The following is an 11,365-nucleotide window of genomic DNA, read 5'->3' on the forward strand; positions in this document are numbered from 1 at the left end:
GCTGAACAACTTGGACAGAAAGTGTGCAAAAGATCAAAAACGCAAGGGATGTCACATTGATTCAAAATGGAAAAATATTCCGCTTGATAGTCTGTGTCTGTTCAACAGTAGAAAAGACAGGTCCAGACATTTCCTTCTAAACCAATTTCAGCAAAGCATTCTACACATGACCAATTCATGGTAAAATAAACTTTGATTTATTTTGCAACAATTGAGAAACAAGACCAATTCAGTGAATATGAGAATAAGGGTCACCATTGCTGTCTTATTTTTGTCTTATTAAATTTTTATCAAAACACCCTTTTACAGATTTCTTTCAACATAGTATAAGATTAATAGAATCTATTGTTCCAGTGAGATGTAGACAGAGAAATAGAATCTATGACTCCTGTGTGATGTAGACAGAGAAATAGAATCTATGACTCCTGTGTGATGTAGACAGAGAAATAGAATCTATTGTTCCAGTGAGATGTAGACAGAAAATAGATTTTATCACTCCTGTGTAATGTAGACAGAGAAATAGAATCTATGACTCCTGTGTGATGTAGACAGAGAAATAGAATCTATGACTCCTGTGTGGTGTAGACAGAGAAATAGAATCTATTGTTCCAGTGAGATGTAGACAGAAAATAGATTTTATCACTCCTGTGTAATGTAGACAGAGAAATAGAATCTATGACTCCTGTGTGGTGTAGACAGAGAAATAGAATCTATTGTTCCAGTGAGATGTAGACAGAAAATAGATTTTATCACTCCTGTGTAATGTAGACAGAGAAATAGAATCTATCACTCTCGTGTGATGACAGGGAAATAGAATATATCACTCCTGTGTGAGGTAGACAGAGAAATAGAATCTATGACTCCTGTGAGATGATGTAGACAAAAAAATAGAATCTATCACTCTTGTGTGATGTAGACAGAGAAATAGAATCTATCACTCTTGTGTGATGACAGGGAAATAGAATATATCACTCCTGTGTGAGGTAGACAGAGAAATAGAATCTATGACTCCTGTGAGATGATGTAGACAAGAGAAATAGAATATATCACTCCTGTGTGAGGTAGACAGAGGAATAGAATCTATGACTCCTGTGTGATGTAGAAAGAGAAATAGAAACTATCACTCCTGTGTGATGTAGACAGAAAAATAGAATCTATGACTCCTGTGTGATGTAGACAGAAAATTAGAATCTATGACTCCTATGTGGAAAAGAAGAGAAAGAGAATGTATGACTCCTGTTTGGTGATGTAGACAGAGAAATAGAATCTATCACTCATGTGTGATGTATACAGAGAAATAGAATCTATGACTCCTGTGTGATGTAGACAGAAAATTAGAATCTATGACTCCTATGTGGAAAAGAAGAGAAAGAGAATGTATGACTCCTGTTTGATGATGTAGACAGAGAAATAGAATCTATGACTCCTGTGAGATGATGTAGACAAGAGAAATAGAATATATCACTCCTGTGAGATGATGTAGACAGAGAAATAGAATCTATGACTCCTGTGAGATGATGTAGACAGAGAAACAGAATCTATTACTCGATCTGTGAGATGATGTAGACAGAGAAATAGAATCTATCACTCGATCTGTGAGATGATGTAGACAGAGAAATAGAATCTATCTCTCCTTTGTAATGCAGACAGGGATATCTCAAAACAAAGATTAAATTTTTCTGTATGTAATTTTCAATGGAGTGATTGATTGTTTTTCTCCTACACTTTCCTAATAGACATAAAAAGTAAGTTCCATTAATTCATGAGGGCATGACAGATATGACAAAATTGATGACATGTTCGCCTTGTTATGCTACATAAATAGAGTGATGATGTAACGGAGACTTTCAGAAAAGTAGTGTGTAGGAGGGTAAAGACTTAAAGAATCTGTCTCCACCTGGAGAAATCTCCAACCCTGGGGTGGTGATCATTTGGTTGTCTAAACCTCTGCTCTAGACAACCAAAATAATCACTATCATCATGTGGATTGGAGATTTCTCTGTTCTACCCTCAAGGACTAGGGGATGATTAGTTTTCTCCTATCCTGTTGTTTCAGTCACAACTCCACCGAGTCTGGCATGGTTGTTTACATTTGTGAACATGTGGCATCATATATAACAAGCTGATCTATAAAACAAGATACACACATGTGAAGTGGGGGAAACACTTTAGCCAGGGAAAGATGTTTTACCCTAGAGCATAGCTGTCAACCCTCCCTCATTTTGACCAAAATTTACCAATCTCCCTCAAACTCCCTCATTCAAGTCCAAACTCACACAAACTCAAAATCTACATCCTGTTGTCAAATGATCTCCTATAGTCACTGCAGGGTGTGTGTAATGACCATAACAGGTGTGTCTGAATTAAAGTAACGCTTAAAGGAGTTATATTGATACATAACAAGGTTACCGCGAGCGGTATATAATACGCCCGCCACACATTGAATGAGCAGTTGTTTGTATGATTGAAATATATAAAGTATTTGTGAGTAATTGATATTAAAAGAGAAATCATTCAACATAACTGGTAGATCAATGAGTGCAATACAACATCATGGAACACATGCATCGCATTAATGAAACCAAGGGGAGTAACTCCAATAATTACAGTCGGATAATGGCGGTTATCAAACTTGTCAAAGGTTTCATGGTAATTAACCTTGTTGTGAAGTTTAAAGTTAATCCGTTGATATTTACTCGAGATATCCAGCGGACACTGTTTCGGCAAGTCCATAAAGGAGCATAACTCCACAAATTATGGTTGGATAATGGCAGTTATCGAACTTGTCCGAGCTTTCATGGTAATTAACCTTGTTGTTACCACTTGTATTTGATGTGGGAGTAAAATAATCACTCCCCACTTAAGGAGAAATATAGAAAAATCTCAACCCTCAAGGTAAGTTTCTTAAACGTCTGGCCCTCAGGGTAAGTTTCTTAAATGTCTGGCCCTCAGTAAAGCCCGGGATAGACATGTAAGAATTTTACCCTTTGTGTTCAGATTTTTCAGTCTAACCCTCAGCGTGCAGAAAGACCCTCAACGTGCAGAAAGACCCTCAGCGTGCAGAAAGACCCTCAACGTGCAGAAAGACCCTCAGCGTGCAGAAAGACCCTCAGCGTGCAGAAAGATTGTATTATTGGGGATGTGTGTGAAGAGTGGGAGAAAGATATTTTATAAAATATATATTCCAGTTATGATAACACAAAAGTCTTATTATTGAGCTTGTTTTCCTTTCAGAGTTCGTCCATTATAAGGAATACAGCTTTACTTCTCTCTGACATGACATTCATCTGTGAAATCTGATCAAAAGATGTAAGATGGAGAGTGTTTGTCTCTACACCTGGGTTAGATGGAGAGTGTTTGCCTCTACGCCTGGGTAAGATGGAGAGTGTTTGCCTCTACGCCTGTGTTAGATGGAGAGTGTTTGCCTCCATGCCTGGGTAAGATGGACAGTGTTTGCCTCTACGCCTGGGTAAGATGGAGAGAATTTGCCTCTATGGCTGGGTAAGATGGAGAGAGTTTGCCTCTACGCCTGGGTAAGATGGAGAGTGTTTGCCTCCATGCCTGGGCCACAATCTCCAGAAACATCCAACTAGTTTCAATGTTCAGGGTTTACGTTTCATTAGCACTGCAAAAGTCCCAGCTCTTAATACAGACAACCAGATTCATATTGTATAGCTGTCTATTGTATAGCTGTCAGCTTAAAATTGATATCAAACTCCATTTATGCCAACAACGTTTTATATTTTAATTGGCAATTTAAGAATGTGTTATTTAATGCCTTCATTTGTAAAGGAAGTTGATGAAAATGTTTTCTTTGATTAACTTCATTCTTCCATTATAACACCATGTCAACCACTAAATACTCTCATTATATAATAACGCCATGTCAAGAAAAACATTTTCTCTATATAACACTACATCAAGAACAGATTTGTTCTAATGTAGCAATGATTTGAGCATCAGTTCCTGATAGCCTAGGACCCTACGATGGGTTGATCAGGTGCTGGTACCTTTAACCTGATAACCCTGGACCCTACGATGGGTTGATAAAGTGTTGGTACCTTTAACCTGATAACCCTGGACCCTACGATGGGTTGACCAGGTGTTGGTACCTTTAACCTGATAACCTCGGACCCTACGATGGGTTGATCAGGTGTTGGTACCTTTAACCTGATAACCTCGGACCCTACGATGGGTTGATCAGGTGTTGGTACCTTTAACCTGATAACCTCGGACCCTACGATGGGTTGATCAGGTGTTGGTACCTTTAACCTGATAACCTCGGACCCTACGATGGGTTGATCAGGTGTTGGTACCTTTAACCTGATAACCTCGGACCCTACGATGGGTTGATCAGGTGTTGGTACCTTTAACCTGATAACCTCAGACGCTACGATGAGTTGATCAGGTGTTGGTACCTTTAACCTGATAACCCTGGACCCTACGATGGGTTGATCAGGTGTTGGTACCTTTATCCTGATAACCTCAGACCCTACGATGGGTTGATCAGGTGTTGGTACCTTTATCCTGATAACCTCAGACCCTACGATGGGTTGATCAGGTGTTGGTACCTTTAACCTGATAACCTCAGACGCTACGATGAGTTGATCAGGTGTTGGTACCTTTAACCTGATAACCCTGGACCCTACGATGGGTTGATCAGGTGTTGGTACCTTTAACCTGATAACCTCAGACGCTACGATGAGTTGATCAGGTGTTGGTACCTTTAACCTGATAACCCTGGACCCTACGATGGGTTGATCAGGTGTTGGTACCTTTAACCTGATAACCTCGGACCCTACGATGGGTTGATCAGGTGTTGGTACCTTTAACCTGATAACCTCAGACCCTACGATGGGTTGATCAGGTGTTGGTACCTTTAACCTGATAACCTCAGACCCTACGATGGGTTGATCAGGTGTTGGTACCTTTAACCTGATAACCTCGGACCCTACGATGGGTTGATCAGGTGTTGGTACCTTTAACCTGATAACCCTGGACCCTACGATGGGTTGATCAGGTGTTGGTACCTTTAACCTGATAACCTCGGACCCTACGATGGGTTGATCAGGTGTTGGTACCTTTAACCTGATAACCTCGGACCCTACGATGGGTTGATCAGGTGTTGGTACCTTTAACCTGATAACCTCGGACCCTACGATGGGTTGATCAGGTGTTGGTACCTTTAACCTGATAACCCCGGACCCTACGATGGGTTGATCAGGTGTTGGTACCTTTAACCTGATAACCCTGGACCCTACGATGGGTTGATCAGGTGTTGGTACCTTTAACCTGATAACCTCGGACCCTACGATGGGTTGATCAGGTGTTGGTACCTTTAACCTGATAACCCCGGACCCTACGATGGGTTGATCAGGTGTTGGTACCTTTAACCTGATAACCCTGGACCCTACGATGGGTTGATCAGGTGTTGGTACCTTTAACCTGATAACCTCGGACCCTACGATGGGTTGATCAGGTGTTGGTACCTTTAACCTGATAACCCCGGACCCTACGATGGGTTGATCAGGTGTTGGTACCTTTAACCTGATAACCCTGGACCCTACGATGGGTTGATCAGGTGTTGGTACCTTTAACCTGATAACCTCGGACCCTACGATGGGTTGATCAGGTGTTGGTACCTTTAACCTGATAACCCTGGACCCTACGATGGGTTGATCAGGTGTTGGTACCTTTAACCTGATAACCTCGGACCCTACGATGGGTTGATCAGGTGTTGGTACCTTTAACCTGATAACCCTGGACCCTACGATGGGTTGATCAGGTGTTGGTACCTTTAACCTGATAACCTCGGACCCTACGATGGGTTGATCAGGTGTTGGTACCTTTAACCTGATAACCCTGGACCCTACGATGGGTTGATCAGGTGTTGGTACCTTTAACCTGATAACCTCAGACCCTACGATGGGTTGATCAGGTGTTGGTACCTTTAACCTGATAACCTCAGACCCTACGATGGGTTGATCAGGTGTTGGTACCTTTAACCTGATAACCTCGGACCCTACGATGGGTTGATCAGGTGTTGGTACCTTTAACCTGATAACCTCGGACCCTACGATGGGTTGATCAGGTGTTGGTACCTTTAACCTGATAACCTCAGACCCTACGATGGGTTGATCAGGTGTTGGTACCTTTAACCTGATAACCTCGGACCCTACGATGGGTTGATCAGGTGTTGGTACCTTTAACCTGATAACCCTGGACCCTACGATGGGTTGATCAAGTGTTGGTACCTTTAACCTGTTAACCTCGGACCCTACGATGGGTTGATCAGATGTTGGTACCTTTAACCTGATAACCTCAGACCCTACGATGGGTTGATCAGGTGTTGGTACCTTTAACCTGATAACCCTGGACCCTACGATGGGTTGATCAAGTGTTGGTACCTTTAACCTGTTAACCTCGGACCCTACGATGGGTTGATCAGATGTTGGTACCTTTAACCTGATAACCTCAGACCCTACGATGGGTTGATCAGGTGTTAGTACCTTTAACCTGATAACCCTGGACCCTACGATGGGTTGATCAGGTGTTGGTTCCTTTAACCCTATAACCTCGGACCCTACGATGGGTTGATCAGGTGTTGGTTCCTTTAACCTGATAACCTCAGACCCTAGTATGGGTTGATCAAGTGTTGGTACCTTTAACCTGATAACCCTGGACCCTACGATGGGTTGATCAAGTGTTGGTACCTTTAACCTGATAACCCTGGACCCTACGATTGGTTGATCAGGTGTTGGTACCTTTAACCTGATAACCTCGGACCCTACGATGGGTTGATCAGGTGTTGGTACCTTTAACCCGATAACCTCGGACCCTACGATGGGTTGACCAGGTGTTGGTTCCTTTAACCTGTTAACCTCGGACCCTACAATGGGTTGATCAGGTGTTGGTACCTTTAACCTGTTAACCTCGAACCCTACAATGGGTTGATCAGGTGTTGGTACCTTTAACCTGATAACCTTGGACCCTACAATGGGTTGATCAGGTGTTGGTACCTTTAACCTGATAACCCTGGACCCTATGATGGGTTGATCAAGTGTTGGTACATTTAACCTGTTAACCTCCGACCCTACGATGGGTTGATCAGGTGTTGGTACCTTTAACCTGATAACCTCAGACCCTACCATGGGTTGATCAGGTGTTGGTACTTTTAAACATAAAGCTAACATTTCATGTAACTCATTACTTCAATGAAAAGTCATTAACAAGGCCATGGATTCATTTCCCTTTCCACTCCTTTTGACAGAAACTTTCACATGAGTGAACTATTTAATTTTAAGAACGTTTTTGCACAGTTGCGTCCTTCCACAAGACTTTGTAATGGCTAGAGCCATCTATACAGCCGATACTTACATTGACAGATTACATGCAATTATGCTTCTTCTAACAAGACAGAACCCATATTTTCAGACTCCTTGTAATGAAATAGATGTAGAAAAAACTGAACAGAGTATGGCGCACGTATTCCCCTCATCTTTCAGTCTACAGTTTTAATGTAAAACCAACCTAAGCCTCAATTCACATTCTAATGCCTTATTTCCTGTCAGTCAGTACATTTATTTGCAAAAACTATCACCAAGTATTCCAGAACGCGTTTCCTGTCAGCTGGAAGTTACAAATTCAACCATCAAGGCAACTTCCAGTTACTGATGGTTCTGTTTGTGAGTAGAACAGTTAAACACAGACCTCTATCAGTCTGACCCCTAACCACCTATAAGTCTGACCTTTGACCTATCAAATTGACCTCCTCAATTCCTTTTTAGCCCGATTCCTGATCCCCTATTAGTTTAATAACTGGCCCTTTAGTATTTTGACCCATGACTCCTATCAGTCTGACCCCTGACCTTTACCTGTGCTGCTGTTCCCGATTGGCCAGTAGTTCCTGAAGCTGGTGGATCTGACCTTTCTGTTTCTCGGCTGTCACCTTTAACATCTCCAGTTCACGAGTCAGGGCAGATGCTCGCATCTGTGCATCATGGGTCTTCTTTTGCTATTAACAAAAAATGTTCTAATTAATGAGATGTTTCTGCTACATGATCAAGAAAATACCCCTACCATCCTTAAGTATGTGTTGCTTCCCTGATAATAAAATATCTCTACCATCCTTAAGTATGTGTTGATTCCCTAATAATAAAATATCTCTACCATCCTTAAGTATGTGTCGATTCCCTGATGATAAAATATCCCTACCATCCTTAAGTATGTGTTGATTCCCTGATAATAAAATATCTCTATCATCCTTAAGTATGTGTTGCTTCCCTGATAATAAAATATCTATACCATCCTTAAGTATGTGTTGATTCCCTGATCATAAAATATCTCTACCATCCTTAAGTATGTGTCGATTCCCTGATGATAAAATATCCCTACCATCCTTAAGGATGTGTTGATTCCCTAATAATAAAATATCTCTACCATCCTTAAGTATGTGTTGTTTCCCTGATAATAAAATATCCCTACCATCCTTAAGTATGTGTCTCCCCAGACAAGAAATTATACTTCTCACTTTAAAAAAAAGATCTTATCAAAGTCTTTCATATTATCTAAAACCTCCAAACTGTATACCAAGGTATTTACCCTGATGAGTTTCAGTATGTGTCGTTGGTATTGAGTTCACACAGTTCATCTTGCCATTGACTACACACTGAGCTTATTGCAAAATCTAGTGGCCAAAAAAACCCAGCACTACATGTACATATGACTTTGAGAAGGTGACTCTTAGCTAGGAGACATCTGTGAGTGGAAATCAGAACCTAGGAATGTTTTTAATGCAAGACAATTTCACCGATTGCAAGCTGAAGCAATTTGTGATGCAAAGAATTTATCAAGGATAACATATGAAAATGTGCGTTATATAATAATATTTCTTCAGTTCAAACTACTTAAGGACATCTGTGGTGAGTTGTCTCCCTTAAACACCCGCTTACAGAGATTTAACGATCCCCGAGAGATAAGGTCGTATAATAAGATTGTTTCAGGCGTGATAAGATGGATAACATCTGAAACAACATTTCATCATTAAAGATGTTCAAGAATAGATAGAGGAATAAAATAAAAACTTAAAAGCATCTGGTTAAATCCTGAGATGTGAACATCAGTTGATTGTCCTTGTCTTATCTTGAATGTGTTACACTGAAGTAAGGTGATCACATACAGAGATTCATTCTACAAATCACTGCAAAATCATATTGGAATAGCAACAATTCCTTTGTTTAAACCTAGAAATAATGAGCAAGGATTTTATTTGGTCTTTATATGTGCTTTACAAATAGTCTGTCAGCCGTTACACCAGGCCTTCAGCCCCCTCACTTTATACAATTGTCTGTATGTGCTGTACAAAGATTTTGTCAGCTGCTACACCAGGCCTTCAGCCCCCTCACTTTATACAATTGTCTTTATGTGCTGTACAAAGAGTTTGTCAGCCATTACACCAGGCCTTCAGCCCACTCACTTTATACAATTGTCTGTATGTGCTGTACAAAGAGTTTGTCAGCCATTACACCAGGCCTTCAGCCCACTCACTTTATACAATTGTCTGTATGTGCTGTACAAAGATTCTGTCAGCTGTTACACCAGGCCTTCAGCCCCAACACTTTATACAATTTTCTGTATGTGCTGTACAAAGAGTCTGTCAGCCATTACACCAGGCTTTCAGCCCCCACACTTTATACAATTGTCTGTATGTGCTGTACAAAGAGTTTGTCAGCCATTACACCTGACCTTCAGCCTCCTCACTTTATACAATTGTCTGTACATGTATGTGCTGTACAAAGAGTCTGTCAGCCGTTACAACTGGCCTTCAGCCCCCCACACTTTATACAATTGTCTGTATGTGTACTATAAAGAGTCTGTCAGCCGTTACACCAGGCCTTCAGCCCCCTCATTTTATACAATTGTCTGTATGTGCTGTACAAAGAGTATGTCAGCCGTTACACCTGGCCTTCAGCCCCCACACTTTATACAATTGTCTGTATATGCTGTACAAAGAGTTTGTCAGCTGTTACATCAGGCCTTCAGCCCCCTCACTTTATACAATTGTCTGTATGTGCTGTACAAAGAGTTTGTCAGCCACTACACCAGGCCTTCAGCCCCCTCACTTTATACAATTGTCTGTATGTGCTGTACAAAGAGTTTGTCAGCCATTACACCAGGCCTTCAGCCCCCTCACTTTATACAATTGTCTGTATGTGCTGTACACAGAGTCTGTCAGCCATTACACCTGGCCTTCAGCCCCCTCACTTTATACAATTGTCTGTATGTGCTGTACAAAGAGTCTGTCAGCCATTACACCAGGCTTTCAGCCCCCACACTTTATACAATTGTCTGTATGTGCTGTACAAAGAGTCTGTCAGCCATTACACCAGGCCTTCAGCCCCCTCACTTTATACAATTGTCTGTATGTGTAGTATAAAGAGTCTGTCATCTGTTACACCTGACTTTCAGCCCCCTCACTTTATACAATAGGTGTTATCGCGACCATCCATGAGTTACTCCCCTTCGAAGAGTTCTTGCTGGAAAATGCACAAGTCTCGGGAGAGAATGCGAGGATACGGGGGCAAAACAATCTGCCATGTTTAAAAAATATGCCCCACCTTCACTGTATTGAACCAACAAAAATAACTCAGAAGAATAGAGGTCATATCAAATGCATTTAGTAATGACATTCCAATCAAATTGTTTGTCCAAAACAAGCCTTCTGACGTTTCATTTACATAAAGGTAACACACGATACTCTGTATGTCGCTGACGGTCCGTCACAGCTGTGACGCTTTAGCTTCATCCTCTTTTTCAATACCTGGCCAATTTAACATGTCTGCTTGCTATCATAGGTGTACTAGCTCCCCAATTTTCTTATTTGGAGTAGGTGGTACCTTTTGACTTTAAAATATTACCCAATTCATTACATGGAAGTTCATGGAAATTCGTATCTGAATGTTTTGGCGCTGCCATGTTGTTCGTTGCCCCAGCGAGTACAGTTTAATCCCCTCCTATTTGAAGAGTTCCACTGGTCGCCATATCATCTATTGTCTGTATGTGTAGTATAAAGAGTCTGTCAGCTGTTACACCTGACCTTCAGCCTCCTCACTTTATACAATTGTCTGTATGTGCTGTACAAAGAGTCTGTCAGCCGTTACAACTGGCCTTCAGCCCCCACACTTTATACAATTGTCTGTATGTGTAGTAGAAAGAGTCTGTCAGGCTGTTATACCAGGCCTTCACCCCCTCACTTTATAGACTTAACAATTGTCTATATGTGTGGTATAAAGAGTGTATCAGGCTGTTACACCAAGCCTTCACCCCCACACACTTTATAGACTAACAGTTGTCTGTATTTGTGGTA

The 11,365-nt window shown here is 41.3% G+C and overlaps 1 protein-coding gene across 1 annotated transcript in view; it reads right to left on the reverse strand.

The window, feature by feature from the left end:
- LOC110449458 (leucine-rich repeat and coiled-coil domain-containing protein 1-like) overlaps nucleotides 1-11,365 on the reverse strand; it is a 142,575-nt gene that overhangs the window by 20,898 nt on the left and 110,312 nt on the right. Inside the window, exon 14 of the mRNA XM_021496334.1 lies at nucleotides 7,875-8,014. Coding sequence (XP_021352009.1) covers nucleotides 7,875-8,014 — 140 coding nt within the window. The remainder of the gene's footprint in view (nucleotides 1-7,874; nucleotides 8,015-11,365) is intronic.

The sequence above is a fragment of the Mizuhopecten yessoensis genome, unplaced genomic scaffold (genome assembly GCF_002113885.1).
Source record: "Mizuhopecten yessoensis strain PY_sf001 unplaced genomic scaffold, ASM211388v2 scaffold4615, whole genome shotgun sequence".
NCBI classification, from domain to species: Eukaryota; Metazoa; Mollusca; class Bivalvia; order Pectinida; family Pectinidae; genus Mizuhopecten; species Mizuhopecten yessoensis.